Source organism: Apostichopus japonicus, chromosome 3, assembly GCF_037975245.1.
Source record: "Apostichopus japonicus isolate 1M-3 chromosome 3, ASM3797524v1, whole genome shotgun sequence".
Taxonomy (NCBI): domain Eukaryota; kingdom Metazoa; phylum Echinodermata; class Holothuroidea; order Aspidochirotida; family Stichopodidae; genus Apostichopus; species Apostichopus japonicus.
The window spans coordinates 15,562,295-15,586,057 of NC_092563.1; the positions used below are offsets into that span (position 1 = coordinate 15,562,295).

The window sequence follows — 23,763 nt, forward strand, 5'->3', positions numbered from 1 at the left end:
CTTTCTCAAGAAACAAAATAATGAATACAAAAAAAAAACTAGGAAAGGATGAAGGGAGTTAGACAGATGGCACGGATAGGTCGTCAATAGGTTTTATAAGTATATGCAACGTGTCGTTAAGATGAAAGGTACTTCATGTAGAACATCTGTTATGTGTGTGTAAAGAGTGTTTAAGTTATTACATTTGTATATAGGCGTATTGAAATACATAGAACCTTCTTCAAAGTTGGAGGAGACCATGAAGAAAAGACAAATATGTGTTGGGTTCATTTTTGTGTGTATAATTCTCCTTTATATTCTTCATTATTATTTCTAATTTTATACATATAATGCTTCGACCAGAATTTAAAAGAAAACCTAATATAAACTGAGTGCCTCCATGCAGAGAATTTCCTAAGTGGGTCTAGCCCCCGACTCCATATATTAAGAACAAAACAAAAAAATTCTGACAAAGTAGCAACCACTTCCGACCCAAACAATAGAAACTGCTCCAAATTCCTATTTACTTAGAAATTCCTCCCCTTAAGAGATTCCTACCTAATTGGCTCTTTAGTTCCGACCTCGTGTTTATTAATGGCTTCTATACAATGTTATTGCATAATACTTCACCTACCATCCCTGACTGACTCCCTGACTGAGCAAAGACAACTTTCCCAAGAAAAAAAGAAAGAAAAAAGTGTCTATTCTATAAAAACAATACTATTATCCCCCGTAGGACCTCTCGCGAGGTCGATCAGGGGTTAAATAATTAATTATATATTCTGTGCGATTGTTATCTTGACCCCATCAACTCATCATTCGCTAGTCTAACTAATCTGATGAAGTCCGCATTGAGGTGACATCTCCAAAATCGTCTGTCTTTGCCCCAGACCTGGGCGGGATAGACTGGACTCGGGATGCCCTGGAATATCCTAGCAATCGCCCTCCCTGTGAAATCGCGGTCCTGGTGTATACCAATGAAGTTTCTTATGTCGCCTCGAATCCTCCCATCACTGCACTCCATTTGCTAGAAGAAAAAATAGGAAGACGTAAAATACTGTTGTGAAATATCAAACTGGCAGATTTGCTGTTTCAAAGTTAATTATTTGTGATGCTACCAAGAACTGGCAGAGTAATAAGGTTGGACTCATAACTGAAGTTTGGTATCAAGTCAACAAGTATCAAGTTAACACATAAGTTTGGTATCAAGTCAATGCCCATTTGCATATCATCCACCAAAAATGGGGGCGGTAAGAGCTAGTCCTCTCGAGAAGTTTTCAAAGTTGAAAAACTATATTTGGTCATAATAAATATTTCAAGAATGTCCACTAGCAGCGACCCTTTACGTCTTCTAACATACTTGCATATTTATATGAAGAGAAAAACATAACCTTTTCTCTAATTCCCCATTGATAAAGGAGAAAAAACACTAACAATTGCTCAGCCCTTATAAGAATCAGTTCTAGAATTGTGAAATATATAAGATGAGGGGGCGCTCTCCACTTTTTTTCGGTCTCTCACCTGTAGTGGTAGATTTGACCAATCAGGATACTGCAAATCGTTACTTATATTTCTGTCTGAATTCTCAAAATACTCCCTCAGGATACTCTTCAGTTCCAAGTTGGGCTTTGATGTTTCGTTGGCATCGCAGTCTATGGCCATTTCTTGTGACAACCTGCAGGAAGACATCCAATCGATTGAAAGTCGATGATGACACCAGAAATAATGATATTAAATGGTGTTATAATGGTGCACACAGCACCAATTAAAAAACAGTATTCTGGGGATTTAGGTGTGTTTTAATTGTCATAACCTAATCTTACCTCAATACTCTGTTAAAGAATAGCTAAGGTACTAAAACAATAACCTATTAGGGTATGGCCACCAAAAATCACACCATGCCATACCGGCTGAAATAGGCATAAGAAAATTCAACTGAAAGTAACAATAAATATACATAATTTTTGGGACACAAACTTTCTTGGATTGAAGGTGTTTAAAACTCTTAATACGAGCCAGCTAAACGGTTTTAACCCCACAGAACTCGGAGAAATTCCGTACACTCTAATTCGTTTTCAAATAATAAATGCCTCGGTCAGAATGCCAACAAGTTTACGACTTAAACCACGATACTCCACTAAAAACAGTAACAAAAATGTTGTGGCATGCTTTGTAGGAACACTTTCACCACACAAGCAGGGAATAACTATGTTCAAAGCTTGCATAGCAATTTGGAAGACTTCAAATATTGTCCCTTATAAAATTTTACTATTCCTGTGTAAAAGAAAAACTGCTATATACATCTTAGGACTTGTACTGCAATTTGACCATTCTGCATAGCATTTTGCAATGTGATACTGGATAAATTATGCTCTGCACAAGGTCTTTGTTCTGAGAGGGTGGGAGAATTTTCTGGTGCAACTCTCAGAGCGGTGTCATATTCGTGATATTATTGACGGCAACTGGTGGCATGTGATGGTGGCATGTGATGGAGGCATGTGATGGAGGCATGTGATGGTGGCATGTTATGGAGGCATGTGATGGTGGCATTTGATAGAGGCATTTGATCCTGACGAGTGGAGGGTGGGTCAGGTGGATACAGCCCCAGAGTCAAGGTTTAATTGAGGGGCCCAGGGAAATATGGGATAATTAATCGTTTCTGCTCAAGAAAGGGGAAAAAAAGACTTCAATGAAGGGGGCCTGTTACCGGTGTTCCCGACCTGGCTGTCGAAGCCAGGATCTGAAAGATCCATACTGGCATGCTACCCACCATACCAGCATGCTACCCATCATACCCACGTGTTACCCATCATACCCACACGCTACCCATCATACCCACATGCTACCCATCATCCAGAAAATGTTTAAAACACTTTACCCATGCATCGACATGAAGATCTTTCTCAGCTGCCAGAGTTCTCTTTTAACTTGACCTTCGACCCTATCGCTCAGGAAAGTAATCACGTCGTCCATTTCACCATCAGACAAATCGCCGGGAGATATGAAGTGGAATCCCAAATCAGAAAACTCTACCATCACGCCGGTCTTTTGCCAGCCTGTGTAGCGGATAAAATTCTGTCAGTTTATTGCTAGTGTAAAAATCAAGCATTAACACCAATTAAATGATTTAGCACAGACCAAATGCCATCCGGTCATTAAAGATATTCTTTTCTCAGTGATGTAATGTAGTCTGAGATATGAAACTATCGAGACGAGGTTGCTTCGGCAAGAGGTGTATGTTTTAATCTATAGGTGAATTTTAAAGCATTACCAGCACAGACACCTCAAAACAAAAGCAAACGTGGTGTAAGGTACATCTGCAGTTTAATATTACAACTTTAAAACAACACAACCTGTTGACTTCAGCCAGTATTTTGAATGACAGGAATGAATGACTTACACAGCGAAGAAAGGAAGTAAGTGAAAACCAAGCAAAAGATAAAAAATGATGACATAAATTCTGAATTTCCTTCCAACATGTATTTGGATCTCTTGAGTGAGAGGCTGGCTGGATCTATAACATATTTCTGTATTTTTTGAGGATTTTGTTTCGTATTTTAGAAGAGCATATATCATCCTAAATGAAAGAGAAACATTCATGTAACTTCATGTGGATGCTTATGACTTCTAGGTCTCATCTAAGGCATATCCCTGGAACTTATAACTATAAATTAATCCTGGTGTTTAAGGTCAAACTGGAAATTACCTCTGCCTAGCTCCATTTCCCACTGTAACTGTTTCAGTTCTCTCCTGACCGGGGACAGGTTCCATCCCATGCTGCTGGCCACCTCCACCACCTCAAAGGTTATAGAAGATTCAGACTCCATGGCCTTGCCCTTGGTACGTTCCTTCGCGATCGCAGCGGCCACGACGGGGCTCTTCTGGGCCAACTGTCGTAACTGTCTGGGTCCGCCGTAGCAGTGGATGGTACAGGTCGACCAGGTGTTGGGTAGGACCCGGATCAAACGATTGGGGTGCAGCTCAAGGTAACAGAGTAATGTCTCAATACCTGTGTGATGTCAAGAAGAAAAGAAAAAAAAAAACAATGATTTTCTGTAATAAAGGATGCTCAAAGAAGCAACCTGATATTGAATACATCCTCACCCCCCCCCCCATCCCTCCCTCACTCCCCCACCTAAGTATCAGTCATAATGTTTGATCACTTCCATGGTCATTTCTGCCAAACAACTAAAGACAAAGACATGTCAAAAGCCACACGCTGAGGGGAGAGGGGAGGGGGAGGGATGCCGTTTCACCTCAGTCTGGCTGCCAAGGACATAATGATGTTGTGCAGTTTCACATCATAGGCACTGCTGGTCCGTGGGAGGGGGAGGGGAGGGGGGAGGGGGACAGGGAGGGGGACAGGGAGGGGGAGTTGAAGGGATGCTGTATCACTTCAACCAGGCTGCCAAGGAAGTAATCATTTTGTGTTCTGCAGTTTCACATCATAGACACTGCTTCATATTGATTCAGCCTTGCTACAAGTTAAGAAGATTTAAAGAGAAGGAGATTAAGGAGAAGGAGGAGATTAAGGAGAAAGAGTAAGAAGAAGTATAAGAGGAGGAGTTAGCCATTGCTGCAGTTTTCTCTGTTTGACAGTGCTTCAATGGGTAAATCAATTATGGTTAGATTCTGTAACATTAACCCCCCCAGCGAAAGATCTCATCAAACTACTTAGGGAAACATTTTTAATGCAAGACCAAATGAACAGATTTTCAAAGTAAAGAAATGTTTGTAGAAAACTTCATGTAAGAAGAGTAAAAAAATACAAGAAAATTTATGGTGCCAAAATAATGAAGTAAATTTAGAGAAACATACGAAATAAACTTTATGGCTCTGTAAGCATGGGATCTTTGTTTATTTTTAGGTCAAGACTAACCTTCTTCTTTGATGTCCAGGTCGTTGACGGTGGTCTCTACCACGAGGGTGTGTTCGTGACCCTGACACATCCTCTCTCCATCCTCTCTCCCTGTCTCTTCTTCGCTGTTCATCTGAGCAATCTGAAGACATTTACATGGTCTGAAAATTCGCTGCACCAGTTTTTTTATACTGAACCTGTCCACGGAGTTGGAATAGATATGTTTACGCAGCTCACAGAGGTCACCCCCCTAAATAGGGAGAAAAATGAGGTAAAACATGTTAATAATAATCAACAGAAACAATAAGTGGGAAATTTGGGAAACAAAAGATTTTGCTAGAATGGGTTTCTATATCAGTGTTCTCAGGAAACCATAACCTGAGCACTGGTGTACTTGGAATCAATCTCTTAGTTGGGGGGAGGGGGGGGGAGCGGGAATCTGGTTACTATTCACTGGTAGCAAATGTTATCCTACGCCAGACTCACAATGCAAAATCTTGGCAGGTTGTAAAATACATCAACACACCTGATGTCTGTAGTCTGTAGTGGTGACTATCAGATACTGGGATTTTAGGCTGTTATAAATGTTTTTGTAATGCATCACAAATAACGTACTTGAACTATTATCGCAAAGCATAATTGGTTCTCTGTGTTACACATTGATAACACCACTGTCATTCTGTCACACGGTTAAATTCCTTACTGGTTGGAATGAGCCGTACAGATTTACAGAGACACATTGTTTTGTCCATCTGTTAAATTAAACATATTTATTTCCATCGGTACATAAATTATAGATCATATAAAGTAACAATCATAAACACAACTTGACTAACTTGCTATCGGTCTCTTCCGGCCACGTAAGCTATGCAGAGTCGGCATTTTTTTTGTGCTTGGTCGGTCATTTAAGCACCAGAATGTTAAGTCACCAGATTGAAGTTAGTGTCATGACTCACCTTAGAATCCAGGAATAAATGACAGACCGCTTTGTTTCCATCTCGACCTGATCTTCCCACTTCCTGCACGTAGCTCTCAAAGCTCCTAGGCAGACAGAAGTGGATGACACCCCTGACGTCTTGCTTGTCCAACCCCATTCCGAATGCCACCGTTGCTACGACGACTCTCAGGTTGCCAGCCATGAATGCGTTTTGTACCTTCCTACGGGCCGCACTGCTCATGCCAGCGTGGTAAGCCTCCGCACTGTTTGTTGGAGGCCTTTCATCGGCTGAAAGAGACCCAAGTTATCAGTAGCTGAAATAATCAATTCTTCCCACCAAAGGTTCACACTGGTATATTTAGTGTTTACATCTTATCGAGGCATTTTGGAAATCTATCGATGTTTGATACTAGTGCTGCAAGTAACATACCTATACTCATGCTTAGGGCCTTGTATCCATACTCATGCTTAGGGCCTTGTACCCATACTCAGGGCCTTGTACCCATACTCATACTTAGAGCCTTGTACCCATACTCAGGGCCTTGTACCTATACTCATGCTTAGGGCCTTGTACCCATACTCATACTTAGGGCCTTGTACCCATACTCATGCTTAGGGCCTTGTACCCATACTCATGCTTAGGGCCTTGTACCTATACACATGCTTAGGGCCTTGTACCAATACTCATACTTAGGGCCTTGTACCCATACTCATGCTTAGGGCCTTGTACCCATACTCATACTTAGGGCCTTGTACCCATACTCATGCTTAGGGCCTTGTACCCATACTCAGGGCCTTGTACCCATACTCATACTTAGGGCCTTGTACCCATACTCAGGGCCTTGTACCGATACTCATGCTTAGGGCCTTGTACCCATACTCATACTTAGGGCCTTGTACCCATACTCATACTTAGGGCCTTGTACCCATACTCATGCTTAGGGCCTTGTACCCAAACTAATACCAAGTAAAGTTTTAATTGTACTTTGAAATCAGGTGTTTACACATGAACTAAACTAATCTACAACTCAAGCTGGCACTACCGTGTCAGTTAGCTCCAATAAATTCTGGCTGTAATTTTTCTCGCAGTCTGTTAAAATGACAGTAAAAATAATATCCAACCTTTTCTATTTCTTTTTCTTGGTTTCTTTTTCTTTCCTTTTTCTTCTGGTACTTTCATCTGTAGGTCTTGAAGACAGGTCCTAATCAGAGATGCTACTTTCTCCGTCTGTTCCCTCCGTATACAGTAGATGATGAGTGAGTCGAGATCTGCGTATGTATCACTGCCGAGGAGATCAACCAGGGCCTGGAGAAAAAGACAAAAACAATGACATTCCAATAAAAATAATTTAATTAATTATTAAAAATAATTAATCAAAATAATTAATCAAAATAATAATCAAAATAATAATAATAATCAAAAAATAATAAAAAAAATCATTAATTATTTAATAATAATGATATTTAGTATTTAAAAATCTGACTAAATCTCCTTTTAGGTTTTCTGGATCAATTTATGTGCCTCCTTTGCTGTATTGTACAGGCATGTAACCTAATTTAATAACACTGTTGAGATGATGTTTAAGCGTTGTTTGAGGTAACGAGATGGCCGAGAGGGATATTTTGTGGGGCATTTAATTTAAATGCCAATGAGGATATAAGTTAGAATGTCATTCTCAATATAACATGAGAACGCCAATACACCTCAACACTGTAACTGTGTCAAAACTCTCTTACTAACATTTATCCGTTATTAAAATCATTCTTTGTAATAAGTATGGAATGTGAAGTGTCATTCTCAAAATTATTTTGAGAACAAAAAAAGAACTTTTTTTCTGCAAGAGAAACCTTCATAAATAAACGGAAGAATCCAACTGGAGAGAGAGATGGGAGTTGATCCAATATTCCATATACTGTTTATTAAAAACTTCCATCTCAATATCTTGTGCCTACCTTGAGATATGGTAGATGAAATATTTTACCTAATTTGACTGGCTGAACCCTTCCTTAGTGATCACAGATTGTGGTCTGTGATGTCATAATGGCAGAGGTTATTCAAAAAGTTTATACTATCCTATTACAATTTTCTGCTTCATTTATCGTTCAAATCTGATGCATTTGGAATCTTCCATTAGCTGTCAATGTAATGTGTAAGTACAACTTAATCAAAATGCAACTGTTCTTTGCTTTTGTTTTTATTAGAAATATTATTTTCTGCCGCAGATTAAATTATTTAAACGTTATAGAGAAAAACAAAAACATTTATCAGCTCAACTGATATGATCACATCATTCACTCTACTGTTGCCAGATGCATTAAGAAAACTAATGACGAAATTAGACAAATTAATTGCTATGCCATAAACTCTTTGTTCAGCAGTCAAATTCACTCTATGGATTATCCCTATAATATCTCACAGGAGGACCCAGACTGCCTCCTGGTCAACCGGCTTACTGACTGCAATTGTATCTGGCCACATAGATTAATCTCATGGGACAAATCACTTTGATATGGGAAATCTTTAAGAAAATATCCACTGCAAAATTGATTCCAATCAAAGATAGAATGAGACTCCTGTTCTTGAATGATAACAAAGCTGTTAGAAATATTCTCATGCATAAAAGACTGACGGCAGAGGTATTAAAAACCTTGAGAAGAGCAAGTTTTAGTTGGCTAGAATGGGATTTGAACCAGTAGCTTCAGGAATGCAACTCCTGTACCCTACCATTGGGGGCCATCTAGCCTCAGTGTTTGGGGCCCATCTAAAATCACCCAAAAAAATTCATGTAGTTATTTTTGTCATAAATTTTTTTTCCCGCTTAACTTACCCTTTCCTTGTCCACATCTCGAGATACACACAGCACTAAGTTGGAGGGCATAGACGGACCCCTGACCACTGAGCCAGGGATACCACCGATCCCAAAATGCTCAACCACATTCCTGGCTGTGCTCTTAGTGGCCGTAGCTGTCAATCCCAAAATGCACCTCACTCCAAATTGTTCCCGCAACACCTGAAAGGAAAACAGTTTTATCCCAGAACTCTTTTGAGTTTTGTAAAAATTAAAACAGAATACACAGTTTCAATAATAATAACTGAAAGGTTTATTAGACACAGGAACTTCTATCTATATTCTTTGTATACCCACCCCCCCCCACTCCCATCCCTGCAACCTATCCCCCAAACTAGGCTTTACATTAGTTGGAATAAAAGAGCACAGGAATAAAAGAGCAAGCTATCCTAAAACGCAAAACACTAATATCAAGCAACTTGCACATTGTTCTTTTTTCTTTTTTCTTGCAATGCAGTTGGAGATGCGCTTGTTCCAATTTTGAGGTTTGATTCTACAATGTTTAATTCTCTTTGTAAATATCTGGCTGTGTCAGTACAAATGCCACCAGCTTTTGACCTTTCACCTCAGGCTGAAGTGTAACAATCCATACTTCGATAAACCTTCCATAATACCCTGGATCTCATGATACCCTGTACGACCATACCTTACAGAGCATCAGGTAAGATGGTCTGAAGTTGTGACTCCACTCAGAGAGGCAGTGAGCTTCATCGATGCAAGCGAAGGCCACCGGAGGCATCGTGGAAGAGTTCAGTAAGATTCTCCCCCCGCTGCATACCAGAGCTTCGGGGGACAAGAGCAGGACGTCTACCCGTCCCTCCGATACTTCGGTCATCACCTTGTCCCGCTGGGTCTTGGTCAGGTGACTGTGAATACGGGCACCTCGTAGGCACCCCGGTAGACCCTCGATCTGATCCTCCATGAGGGACACCAGGGGCGAGATGACCAGGGTGATACAAGGGGAACGCTGAGCGTACATGAAGGCGGGCAACTGGTAGCAGAGGGATTTACCGGACCCTGTCGAAAGGATGAGGAGGGTTGAAAGACCTGAGAAAAGACAAAATGGAAACACAACAAGGTTTACCAATGTTAGTGCAAGGGAATATAATCAGCACTGAAGAAGGTATAGTGTTGTTCAAAGGTAAACAGAGATCGATTTGTGTGTAGGAATACTAGTTTATTTGGCAGCCACTTTGTTTCGTCTGTTTAGATGGCGCTATACCACAAAGTATATCTTGATGAGGGTGCATAACAATAATATCAAACCTCGCGCACAAAGAAACGTCTCATGCCGGTAAACTGACCTAGTTTCGAATGAGGTGTAACAGAAGTGTTAGACACCACCATGGATCCCAGAAACTACACACACAGCTTGCTACCGTCGGTATTTAGACACTAGTGTACAGTCAGTACATACAGCTGCAGTCAATACCCACAGCACACTGTACAAACGATACAGTGATGGACATCTCAGGTCCAGCTAAAGATAACAATGTTTCATTACTGTCTGCATTTTGTGGCGACAAGCAGACGGTAAGTTAACTTTTTCAGAGCGCGGCACGCGGTTTGGGGCGAGTCTTCAATGCCTTTAAATGAATATTTCATATCGTTCACATATATTCTGAGGGTTTTGAAAGAATTTATTTTTAATAGTACAAGTATGTTTTGTCATGGTGTTATCTCCTTCCTGGAGTGTGAAGTGGTGTAAGGGCATTCAAAGTATGATATATCTGTTGTAGCATATAACGATATGCTAAAGCATACATATGTAACCTGCTACACAAACATGCAAATATGATTATATATTGCAGTATTCGTACAAAGAACTTTAGTATTTATTTTATGACAAGCAATGTTCACAATTCTCTAAACATTTGTGACAAATAAGCATTTCATCAGAATGTTAAATCTTAGATCATGTGTAAAGACATAGTATTGCAGTATTCGTCGTGAAAATGTACCTTTGACTCGTTCAACGCAGAACTTGTTAAAAGCTATTTATCTCAACTCGGCAAAACCCAAGCAATGATCCTAGTCACCAGATAAAACCAGAACAAATCTTACCTGATAGAATATTCATTACAGCCTGCTGTTGACCTGTTCTAAATGAAGTAAAACCCAGCTTCTTGAGAGCCTTCATAACATCCTGAGGTGGATCTGCAGGAAAACAACACTTTGTATTAAATGTACTGACAAATGTTAACTTCCACAGAAGAGAAAAAAACCCTCAAAAAACATGGTTAAGTGAGAGATCGAGGGAGAGAATGTGACTGCATGTTTCAGTCATTTTAACTTCTTGTATGGAAGTAAACAAAATTCACAGATGGACCACCTTAAACATGGTCGTAGCTTACCCTATGACAGCCTTTAAAGAAGTTGGTAACGTTTACAATGTCCAAACACCTACCACACAAATCACTGGCACACAAAATATGTTATCAAAAAACAGATGTGTAATACCTCAAGAAATCACTTAAGAACTATCCTTGTTTGTTTCCTTATACTTGGTGGGCAGGCTGTGGGAGGGTATGGGGGAGGGGGTATGTGGACCAATGTGCTTCTCTCTTTCAGCTCTGTACTGTATCTTTCCTAAGTCTCAGACTTTGGTTTCATCACAGAGAGAAAGTTAAATCACGTGGGCTGTAAGAGAAAGCTGCCATCATCATCTCCCAATGATGCAGTCAACAGCCAGGTGTCAACGAAGGATAGAAGAGTCTCTTCAAAGGCCGTCTCTCTTGGATCTGAACGATGACTTTGAATTGGGCCCGGGGAAGAAGTTGCTTAGGTGTGGGTTTTGGATGCCGCAGAGTTCGGCAGGGATGAAGATGGGGAGGGGAAGAGAACAGCCAAAAGACGAAGGACACAAACGTCGCCAGCATCAAGGACACTGCTGCATTCGAGTTTACATTCATATAATAATTCATGTAAATGATACAGGACGGTATAACAGTTAGAGGCTCTGATGTTTTATTGCTAAGCAAGATGTACTTTATAGGCAGACAGTTTGCTGTTAACATTGAAGCATACGGCCTTCTAAAATGTTACACAGCTACAGTACCAGCAACAGACATTTCGCAGTAGAAAAGGAATTAACCACTTACAACTAGATAAACTTGGTTCTTTCTTTGTACAAACTCTTTTCAGTGCCAAAGCAAGAAAATGGCCATAATTTAAACAGACCAAAGAGAACATCCCCGGCGGATACTTTCAATTCCAAAGTCAGTTTAGCGAACAAAATGAGATCTCTTGGATACTGTACACATTCTGCGGAAGGAAACATTTTCTCACCGATCGGCTTCCCATCTGGTCCTGGGGGGTAAAGTGGTTCCATCGCAGGAGGAGGCAACGGTTCATCATAGACCGGGGGTTTGATATTGTCAACGTTGAAAGATTCCGCTGCTAGGGAATCTGAAGAAAGACAGAGGACTTTTTTACTTAGACCGACCATTTTAAATCTCTGTATAAATATGATTCACCAGTATTTACCCACAGATGGAAGCCTGCTTAAACTATCCAAGGTAATGCCCCCCCTTCCCCGCCTCACCCTCAAGGAACTTCTTCCCCAGACATTTAGGAATGTTAAACCTAGAGATTAGAAAATCTTTCATTAAAATTTGGTTGTAAAAATGATTGCTGAACTTGATGAAAGACTGCAGCTAATGTTTCTTTATTGGGGTATGTTCAGGAAATGGATTTAGGGAAATATTCAGAGAATAGGGATATTTTCAGGAATCCTGCATAAAAGGATTTGACCTGCTACATAGATGTTTATAAATATTCCACATTTAAAAAATAAAAAACCTAGGCAAGCAATGGGAAACGACATGTTACTTTAATCCAAACAGGTGAATTGTTTGTGCATAACAATAGTTAAACATTGCCCATCGACTTTCTGAAGAATTTAAGGCAAAACTGATGAAAACCTGGAAATTTGCTTCTAAAAGTTAAGTGAATATATTCCAGTATACTCAAATATCCTGATTCATCATGTTATACAATTTATTATGCAAATTATTATGCATGGCCAGTGTCAAGTTTTTGGCTTGAATAATTTTTACTTTGATCATTGTAGTTAATTGTTTTAGTAAAACAAATGATGCAAAGAAGTAAGAATAAATCATTGTTTTGTTTATTTGCTTTATTTTTAACCTGTTTCTTTCTTTCTTCTCTCCATCCTTTGTCTACTAATACCCTTACATCTATCTCTTTGTGTTCACCATGCTCATTACCCTGTCTGTATTCTGTGCGTGTTTTTGTCCCTTCTGTTACTGTTACTTGTCATTCAGCCTTTGAAGAAGATCCTGCTAGGATTGAAACGTCAGGCCAACTCACTTTTACACATTCTATTACACAGGCTGTTTAGTGGAGAAGCAGTTTGCTAACAGTTTAATTTAATTTTTATTTTTACCTGGACGGATACCAGCAGCTTTCATAGCTGCATCTCCCACAGATGGAAACGGTTGGAGTTCTCCTTCATCTGGAGGATTCTCGTCTACCTCGACGTTCTTTCTCTTCTGAAAACCTGACAGCAGCAAACCAAAGAAATGTATGATGTAAATGGGTGAAAACTAACAATCAACATATTAACTATATCCAATAAAATCATTGGACTCATTGGTTCATGCTAATAAATCAGCTGTTTATTACATAAATTTATCCCAAAAATTATGATAAAAAAAAAGGTTAATTGTACAGCAACTTGAAACAGTGACCTTTGCTGATAAAACCTAGTTTACTGTTCAAGAATCAGCTGATCAGTTCAATACCATCAAACATCTTTCAAACCCATCTCTACAAGTGTTCCATTCTAGGATTAGCTCTCTCCAATTTTCATTTTAGTGACTGTTTTCTTCCTTCAACCAACACAGGAAGGCCACCATATTTTTTTTAAATAAATATGATAGGGCCATATCGTTGTCGGAATCCCCAGCATATGGTGCTAACTTTTGGTGCATGGGTCATTTCGGCCACAGTGCATTTTTCTAATAATTTCATCCAACTATGAGAGGGCCAACTGTGGACTTTTCAGGAAATTGACATTTCACATTTAGCATTTTCATTGTTGAAAACATGGCCACATATTTCTTTTCCTGTCTTCACCATGGATGAGTTGTATACAAGAAAGGAATTGTTGTACACACATAGAACAGACCTGCCAATTTCCTTTGCTCAAAGTTTCAAAACTCTGAGTAACTGCACAAGGGGACTATATATGGCTCTCCACGGGGTTGGGTACCTTTGTCAAAGCAATTCTGCGGGACCAAATTTGGAATCTAATGGTATTATTTGTGAGTTAACATAGCCCTGTTGTTGTTGCTGGGTTTTTTGAGGTGCTGCACAGCAGTGCAAAGCACACTCTTACGAAATCACTTTTTGATTCATTTGCTGAATGTGTTTTCTTTTCTCCCCCTTATTTTTTCGGGTGGGTTGGTGGATAGCAAAAATATTCTGTATCCTCAAATATTCTGATTCATTTTAATTAACATAGTTATCCAATGAAATCATTTGATTCTTAGTTTGGCAGATGGGGGTGAGGGTGGGGGATGGGAGGTGGGGGTTGGTCTGTTTTGGCCAGTTCTCAAGATACATCAAGATACACAAGTACATCTGACTAGAACATTTGTGGGTATGTCCATCTCCCTCACCATTGCATTGTGTGGCCCAGTGACCCTGCTGACCACACTTGAAGCATGTATCGTTTCCTTTACTCTGGAACTTTCCACCACTCCATCCTCCTCCTCTTCCTCCTCCTCTTCCTCCTCCTCCTCCTCCTCCTCTATTCCTCTGCTTCCACATGAACCGTTTGTACGCTTCTCCCTTCATCTTTGCTCCCTTTCTAGCGTAAGTCTTACGCTTCATGTTGAGACGGACAAAGTTTTGATTGAGGCTCGCACTGGATCTCGACGATGTACGGCTGTGGAGAAGAAACGTTGAATGAACTCACGCATCATGTTCTGCCTCGGTGATAAAATAGTTTTCCAGACTTTTTACTTCATCCGGCCAGGGAGTGCTACTGATTATGTCGAGCATTGAAAACAAATTTTTGACTGGTACTGACTTTGAAAATTGACTTGGTGATAATTTTCTTCTAGTGAAGTGAGTAAAATACTTCTCAAATCTTGTTGGTATAGGAGGAGACATAGTAACACAAGATCATAAAGGATACATTTTTTCCCTATTAGTCTCAAAAAAGAGTTATGAAATTTAGCCAGGCAGCTACTGTAATGTTAATCCCACCCTGAATGAAGAGTTTATTCCAGCTGGCATCTAACGTTGATCCAGCCCTGAACCCACTTGGACCCACTGATGTTGATCCCACCCTGATTAATTTAGCCACCCACCTGACAATTTAACCCCCCACCTGACAATTTAACCACCCACCTGACAATTAAACCACCCACCTGACAGCCTAGATTGATTCCAACCCTGAATAAAGAATAAGCACAGAGCAGTGTAACCTCACAGAGACCAAATATGATTTAATTATGACCAACCTTGCTGTTGGCGCTGAGGATGTTTGTGTCCTCTGTCTTTTGGCTTTTCTCTTCACCTCCCCATCTTCATCCCTGTCAATCTCTGGGGCATCCACAACCACCTCCTCGGCAGCTTCTTCCCCGAATTCAAAGTCATCGTTCAGATCTAAGAGAGAAGGTCCTGCCTTTGAAGAGCCTCTTCTATCCTTTGTTGATACCTGGCTGTTGACTGCAAAATCAGGAGATGATGAACGCTTCCTCTTTCGGCCCACACCATTAGACTTATCGCTATTATTTTCGATATCTGAAATTTCCTTGACACATTTATCGTTATCACCATCTAATTCATCGGTGGTTCTTGACACACATGCTCTTTGGTTGGGACTATCAACTGGTTCACTATTACACAAATCGTACTCCTCGTTTGAGACATTTTCCCCAAAATTGTTCGTCCCACTTTCTCCGTCCAACATATGCTTCCCTCCATTTTCAGTTCCCAAATTCCTCTGGCGAGCTGGTCTATGATTGGTCGACGAACAAACACTTATTCCAAGTTCACTTTCATTCGTCTCGCTTTGAGTTACACCGTCTGCTGACAACAGATCTGAATCTGCGCTACAAGCGCTTAATTTATTCGGTTCTGAATTCTCCTTGCTCGCTAAACTTTCCAAGGCCTCAAAAGATTCTCTTTTTGTTTTCCTTTTCACTACACCACAATGATGCTCTATAGGTTTTCCTTCATCTTCAAACTTGTCTGGTGACAGTTTAACATCCACTTCTCTTTCTAAACCATCGTGGTCACCTTCACCAACTCTCAAACCGTCTTGTCTGTCATCTGCGAAAGTATCTAAAGAATGATGTTTCTTATCGAGGAGATTATCCACCTTTCTCTCATCTCTAAATTCTTCTGTTGGACGATCAACTTCAGTTTGCGATACAGATGACTTTTTGTTATTCAAGTCCTCAAGGTCGTCACCACATTCCTTGAGCCAATCAGTCTGCACGGTTTGTTTTCTATTCAACTGTTTTAATCTCCTGGCTTGAAAGATATCAACGTGATCAGATTTGACAGACTTTGACGAGGACTTGATCTTAAAAGCTGATCCCTTAAAGATAATTGAATCTTTACCATCAGGAGATGATCCTGCCTCTGAGATTCCAGATATTTCATCTTCCAAACTCTTCCTTCTGAAGGTCTCTCTATCCTTGGGAGTGTTTTCTGAGGGTATTGAAGAAGGCTTGCCCTTCTTAAACTGGGATCCTTCATCCTCGCTGCTTTTCTTTGGGGTCTGGCAAGGTTAGAGAAAGAGGTACAATTAGATATCATCATATTTCAAAGATATTCTGCAAAAATAGTTCACATATATCTGAGAGATGCACTTCAACAAAATACTTTCTTTTAAACAGACCTTGTGTTTTGTTTTCTAATGGAGTTTTCTATTGGTCTACCAAAGGAATTAGCATCTAAACATTGTTAAATTCCCTAAAAAGACGATCTGCATCTATCGTTGTTTTGGTTTTCGTGGGTAACGGTGAGTGAGGTATTTTTCATACAAAGTGTACAGTTAAGCAGTTTGTTTACACAAGACTTTGTATTATTTTCAGAGTTTTATATTGAACACGGAACACCGAGAGATGTAGAACTTGCTATATGCATACCACCCATCTTTTTCGAGACAAGTCCCTACATGGGTATCTCACCTGAGAATCGATTATGTTCTTTCTCATTTTCTTACTGATCCTCTCGAGGGCGGTCTCCTTCTGTTTTTCCCGTTTTGTGATTTTCTCTTCGCCATTGTCTGACGAAGCAGACTTGTTGAGATGGGCACCCCAGAAGTCATCTTCCGGGCAGACGGTTTCTTTTTCATTTGGAGATTTCGCCTCGATGATCTTTGGTGGCTGTTTCGATTGACATGATGGTTTCTTGTGTGCTTGGTATTGCTGATAGGCATCTAGCATGAGATTCATGAAGGAAAACTTTTCTTTAAAAAGACAATCAAAGCTTTTCCTGCCGGTTAGCTGCAGGTTACTTGCCGAGGGGAGTGGTTGTGATCTTTGGTTACACTGTATGACCACAAATCTTACAGGATAATATGTCTCATAGATCTTAAAACAGTTAACATAAAATGTGAAATAATAATTTTTTGAGGTCACCACCACCAACTGGATATTGAGCAAAGTGGACTTCATTAAGCGGTACTACTTCCATGTCATGACTTTTAATAGTCAGCAGGTACAGATTTACTAATTATAATAAGGAAAACAAAAAGGGAAGCCAAAACACTGATTAACACCTCTACTAACCAACCTTGAATTTGTGATTAAAGCAAACATAAAAGAATTAAATTTCTAATTTAAAACTGATCTGTGAATTGTGTTACGGTACCTGTTATCCTCTTTGGGGCTTGTTGGATGTCCTCACGCCCTGGTCTGCGTTCATGTGTCTCAAAGAAGGAGCGTTCCCACTTCTTCAGAGTCTTCTTCACTTCAAGTATATCCATGTCAACTAAACCGGCCTTTTCATGAGTGTTAGTGACTAACATCAAAGAAACAAAAGAAATAACATGTAGTGTAGGGCAAAAAAAATAGGGATTTTTGGCTGATTGTCCAAAAATAATCAAATTTTGTTCAGGAAATAATTTGTCTGATGATCACATCACAAAAGATGCAAAAAGGGCAAATTGCTATACAATTGCAGAGATGGATAGCAGTCTTATACACAGAAACCATAGTACATGCATTACAATCTGAGGCAATATCCTGACTGAGCCTTCAAAATAAAGCCTCAAAGATGAACACATCAATATTATGTACACTGAAGGAGAGATATGCAGGTTTTGTGAATATAACACTAGCTTTGGGCCAATAAAATTCTTTGGGTGGAATAAATACCTTCCACTATTTTTGTTTTATTTCAGTACCTATTTGAGGGTATTTGGTTACATTGCAATCTGAATTTTGTGTAAGCAACTAGTTGTCCAGTGGACAGCTTACAAGGCTGATTTTGAAACTTGGTCGTCTGGGCACGACCATTAAAAATTGACATGAAGCAGGTCGCAGGAGTCCTGGCACAATGGAAAGTTATGTAAACCATCGGGACTGAACAGGGAATGATTAAGTTGCATTCAAAGCTTTCTGAGAGAACATTTGAAACCTAATGCATTGACTATTTTATTAAATTCATCAGTGTGAATATGACTGTTTGTAATGTCATCAATGTCTATGTCGATTTAGTTTAGAAAGGCTAATGGGTGTGTGCTGGTCTGCTGGACTATCGTAAGGTAGACTTTGTTGTTTAAGGGATTGTTTAAATCTTGACTGGTGTGATCTGCTTAATAGTCTTGGGCCTTCTAAGGCATGGGCTTTCTTTTGCGATAAGGTCAATGATGTACTGTAAATTAAAAAATTTGTTCCAATTAAAGAGGTTCATTGTCAAAATAGGCCGGTGTGGATGTGGAAGGATGTTTTGCGAGCTGTTAGAAAAAGGGAACCCTTGGTGCTGTTTTAAATATAGTAATTGCTCTTCTTAGGAGTCACTGATTAGCAACTGATTAGGATTTCTAATTGCTCTTGAGATGAAGTTGGCTAAGGAAATTAAGATTAACCCTTTAGAAGTCTTTTCACTCTTACATTAGATCTAAGCACAAAAACTAAGGATGTTGTTGGTCCTCTGCAGGCAACTAAAGTAATGGGAAGCCTAGTAATAGTATAGTCAGTATTGCGAAGTTCGGAACACTGCGAAGTTCGGACACATTAAGAAATACACGATTTCACCATGAAAACCTACAGGAAGAGCTAAATTTCACCAAAAAGTACAAAGCTACAGTTATTTTCTCTCCAAAATGACCCGCGTGCAAGAAATTACTTACATATTTGTCAATAAAATAACGAAGATCTATGAAGTCTGTTATAATTACTGAAAGAGCAACTGCGCCACCAATTTTATCATCAGCGCCACACTGTGGGTTGCGTGTCCAAACTTTGCAATACTCTAGCAAAGAAATACCAATCCACAATCACGAAGAATCTTCTTGGAATACAACGTGAAAACAGTTTGCAGGAAAGAAAGTTTGGCCGTGTATCGTACTATAACAAATTTTTCCTACCATATGAAGTATATTTTCCAGTGATTTATACCAGAAGATTTAGTTTTGATGTGTTTTAGGGCTTAGGTGTCCGAACTTCGGAGTGACCATGCTAGTAAATAAATGTCTGAGTTGTTGAATGATTATTTTTCCTCAGTTTTTACTAGGGAAGTTTCTTTTCAAATAAAGAGTTCCTTGGAAAACCCCTTGCTCTTAAGACAAGAACAGTCAAACTTAGCATACTAGTATAATTACTAGGCTAGGCTCCAAATATAGGCCTAGTTATGTAGTAACGTCAGTATCCATTACAAATTTATCAGCCTACGACAAGTATCACAGTACAACTTACAAGTGACAATACATTAATACAAGTAACATGTGAACATACTCACCAACGAAATAATTTCGTATTTGCTAAAGACATTATTCAACAAGTGCTTAACATGCCTACTGTTAATTGTTATGTACCATTGTTATGGTGCTTTACCGTAACTTCTGGTTTACCTTTTGTAGTGTTGCCGTGTCAATTCTTTGTCCTTGCCATTGTTGTTCTAGGAGGCCTATCAATTTAATTTGTTGTGTACAAATTTCGCGCCAGTGTCTTGAACCCACGGTGTGGCAGACTTGACTCACGCAAATCATTTAGAGTAAAATACAATAACAATGTGCAACAATAAAATTGTATCCAAAAAATTAAAATGTAGTCATATATACATATCTCTGACATACATGAATGAATAAATTTAAATTAATATTCCTTATATTTTTATTTCCGGGATACAAATTGACAAAAACGCGGGTATTCAGTCTATACTTACGCTAGGTCATAGTCATCGTTGGGTTCAATGCACTACATACATACAAGATGGCAGCGCCCTGTACTTCACGACTTCTACCTCGTATTTACTTGCTTTACCGTCACGGACCGCTTTTGAGAAATAAAGGTAGATCATATAACTGCCATTGTTCTAAGATTGAAAGCATAGTCAATCATTTTAAAAGTTACCATGAATCCTGTAGATGCGGACTAGGCCTAATACTGTTTGGTTAGTGCATCGTGCTTGTGCGTAATGTTACTACTACTACCAGAAACAGTTTTACCCTAGCGTTGCTAGTTAGTATATAATGTATTGAAATGCTACTTTCTATAGGCAAGGCCACAGGGGTTGACAACGTTACGTATGTTACACCATAATGGCTAGGTACATATCTAGCTTAAAATGTCTCGGAATGTCTGGAAATGCTGCTCGCTTAGTATTACTGTTGGGCCTAAGGTACTAGGTAGCGAGCCAAATTTTATGAATCGGTCTAATATAGCCTAGGATAATTATCGGGAAAGATTATAAAACATAACCCAAGTTAATGCTATAGGTCTAATCATATTCATAATAGTGTTATCAATTGCAATCAAATTCTGTTTTGTTATAGGCTTAGCCTTATGTTAGGCTAAGCTCAGGTTCAGTTTTGCAGAGGTGCATTTTTGCATTCATATGGAGCATTGCTCTGAGCCTGAGGCCTATTTTCTTAGGGGCATCATTATTCCACATGTTATTAATTCTAATTGTAAGTTCATAGTAAATGTTTCCTATCTGCATTAAAATGTTTTGTATTGAACCTTTACAGATGTCCTTAAAATTGGAGCAAGCTGTGGTCAACATTTGACAAATAACACAAAAAGCCATCCAGCTTTTGTACATTCTTCTGCAACATGCTCTGCGGGAACTAAATGGAGAGAAGAGTAACTAAACTTTCATTCATTGACTACTTTCTTACATCATTATACAGCACAAACCCACATAATTTGATGAAACAACTCTGTAAAATTCCAAAGAAAAGGACTTCCTGGAAACTGACAACTTAAGTGTGCCTGCAAGTTGTTAGGTTGCAAAGAAAAGAAGAAAAAAGAAGTTGCAAAATATGCCAGTGTTCATTTTCTTGACACTAAGAAATTAAAATTGTTAAGTTATTATATGTCATGCCATCAATTTTTTTTCCTCTTTAAATTTGTTTAATCTTCAAAGAAAGACAACAAAAAAACTTGATCACAATTATTAATATGCCAGATACTTTGCAGTAAGTAGTTTCACTGTAATAGACCTGCAAGGCAAATTTATAGTTCATTATTCCATAGCTAATTTGTCTGCATATTCAGCTGTACTGAAAGATTCCGTCATTCTCAACATTTGAACATCCCACTTTCATTTTGTTTTGTTGCTAGGAACAACCTTCCAAGGTCAGGAAATGAATATGGACCTTTGACTGATAGGCCAGATTGGTCATATGCAGGTACTGTAATGATAACACATAGTGGGTGATGGAGATTATCATCTTTTTTAATATCCCTGCACACTTTAGGGGACTGAAGTTGCAAAAGTGCTGAACCTGACATTCTTTCTTACAAAATTACTTCCAAATAAAAAATTTGTGAGAAATTGAGTAGTAACACTTTCATTTTGTACTGCTTTGCTTTATTGTCAGTTATATACATTTTAGGGGGTAGGGTGGGGGAGTGAAATGGTGAGTTTATTGCAAAGGTTGCATGTTTTTATATTTTCTTGAAGTTGCTTCCAAGCTCCAAACACTATTTGTGAGAAATTGAGTAGTTGAACATTGAATTTGATGAGAAATGCTATATTTTTGCTTTTATAGATGGCAGACCCAGTCCTCCCTCAAAAGGAGCAATCAAGAGGAAACAACAACAAGAAGAGTTAGCAGTGAGTTTCCTTTGTTTCTGCTGGATTTTCTGGGGGGAAGGGGGGTGTCAGTTTCTTTTATTGTGGGGAAGGGTGGTGGCACTGGAATAAGTGGAACAAGGAACTGTGGGACCCTAAGACTGAAAGTTTGCATGAAGTTTTCCCAGTAAAAACCAAAAGCATTTGCTTGCAGGAAACATTTGCTTGCAGGAAACATTTTTGCATACATTCATGTTTGTATTGGTTTCATTCTCATATCCTATTTAACCTTTCCTGTTCAGTTTGGTAGGCCTTTACTGCATATGTTCACTACAGTAGATTACATCTTTGTTGCTGCCTCATCCAACGTGCAAATTATTTATTGTTAACTTAGTCAGGTTTGACACTGCTGATCCACATTAGTAAAAAAACATGGAGTGATGGAATGAAGTTATAACAGATATTCTTGGAACCCCAAATTTGAGATATATCACCATAACTCTGGCCTGGAATGGCACATCAAATATATGGAAGCATGCAACAGCAAGGTCAACCCCGACTAGTGATGCTAATAAAGCTCACAAATAATATCGGGTTATTTTGATTTGTTATATTCTTGCTCTACATTGAGGATTGCTTACTTTATTTACAGATTAGAATAGATCAGTTAGCTGAAGAGGTACTGATGGCTAAAGAAAACTACCAGAGGTCACTTCAGGCCACAGCAGATGAGGAAGTAAAGAGACAACGAAGGCAGCTGAAACCGAAGGGAGAATTAACCAGTAAACTGAGTCCAAACCGCAATAGAAGGAAGAAGCAAAGGAAACAGGGTGCTGTTGAATAAGGGCAGGTTTCCTCTTGGAATGAAAAGTTCTTACCACAGAAGCAGACAGGCTGGAGTCAAAGTATATAGTCCATATGGGTACATGCAAAAACTGAACATACATACAAACTAACGTATATTTGTCAGCACAGCACAGAGCTGTTATGGAGTGAGATTTATCATGAAAGAAGTGGATGGTTGCATCTGATGACATAAGCATGTTCCAATCAGCTGCACTTCAGGGAGTACTTTGAGTCATTACTTTTCACTTAATTATATATACCCTAATCTACAAGATCTAGTAGATGGTTACAACTGTTTACCCTCTAGTTTTTGAAATAATTAGCCGTTTAATCCTGTAGAGGAAATATTATGTCTCACAAATTTGATGCAATTACAAGAACAACAAAATTTGAAAAGAATCTGAAATGGGTGTCCATGATTTTAGACATGGTGGAAGGAACCAGACCTGTTCAGACTTAGCCTAGAAAGATGAAAACACAATTTTTTTCCTTTCTGATTCAGTTACTTATAACATGGACTTAAGTAACAGATTGCATTAAAATTAACAGAAATGTACAATGTTGTGAAAATTCAATGCAAAGTGCAACTTAAAGTACTGCAATGTCAATGCAATGAAAAAAGGAAACCATTGAACAAGTATTTCTTCTTGCCAATTGCCAATTGTAGCCTCACCAGCTGTAGTAACACCAAGTTCCCTCCAAACTGTGGTAGTCGAAGACATAGATGGTTTTACACAGTGAAAGCACAAATACTGTAGCTGCTCCATGTGCCAGTTAATGCATACACACAGGCTTTGGAAATAGAATAAACTGATTGTAAATACTGAATAGTGAGACCTATGTTTGGAAAAATTAAGTATTTGGACAATGAAGCAATAAACTTTTCTTCAAGTTTGTTAATATTGGAGGGGAAAAAATTTATCTGTCTGTTTGCTCTCTTATATTTACACTACCTGGATTCTTTTATAGAGCTCTACAATATTATGTTGAGAATATGACACGTTTCTAGTTCATTTTATTCTCCAACAAAAATGAAGAGAACAAGTCTTATCAGGTTTGTGCTA

General features: G+C 39.0%; 2 protein-coding genes across 4 annotated transcripts; one reads left to right on the forward strand and one right to left on the reverse strand.

Moving 5' to 3' along the window:
• On the reverse strand, window positions 1-20,136 carry LOC139964664 (ATP-dependent DNA helicase Q4-like). 3 transcript variants are annotated; one of them, XM_071966478.1, is made up of 17 exons: window positions 20,000-20,136; window positions 17,483-17,632; window positions 16,798-17,048; window positions 15,118-16,385; window positions 14,269-14,537; window positions 13,032-13,145; window positions 11,912-12,031; window positions 10,688-10,780; window positions 9,270-9,670; window positions 8,603-8,785; window positions 6,897-7,080; window positions 5,794-6,062; window positions 4,859-5,087; window positions 3,686-3,988; window positions 2,858-3,035; window positions 1,501-1,654; window positions 1-1,006 (listed from the first exon to the last, which is right to left on the reverse strand). In XM_071966478.1, exons 2-17 carry the CDS (start codon window positions 17,595-17,597, stop codon window positions 773-775), a joined length of 4,365 nt encoding a protein of 1,454 aa, XP_071822579.1. In that variant the 5' UTR covers window positions 17,598-17,632; window positions 20,000-20,136; the 3' UTR covers window positions 1-772. The 3 variants fall into 3 exon arrangements, with proteins under 3 accessions (XP_071822579.1, XP_071822559.1, XP_071822569.1); XM_071966458.1 differs by lacking the exon at window positions 20,000-20,136 and adding an exon at window positions 19,686-19,975; XM_071966468.1 differs by lacking the exon at window positions 20,000-20,136 and adding an exon at window positions 19,574-19,731.
• Window positions 19,986-23,618, forward strand: LOC139964694 (large ribosomal subunit protein mL52-like). Its single transcript, XM_071966541.1, has 5 exons — window positions 19,986-20,125; window positions 20,805-20,919; window positions 21,400-21,467; window positions 21,831-21,895; window positions 22,506-23,618. The coding sequence occupies exons 1-5, from the start codon at window positions 20,047-20,049 to the stop codon at window positions 22,695-22,697; spliced, it is 519 nt and encodes a 172-aa protein (XP_071822642.1). The 5' UTR covers window positions 19,986-20,046; the 3' UTR covers window positions 22,698-23,618.
• The last annotated feature ends 145 nt before the right edge of the window (window positions 23,619-23,763 follow it).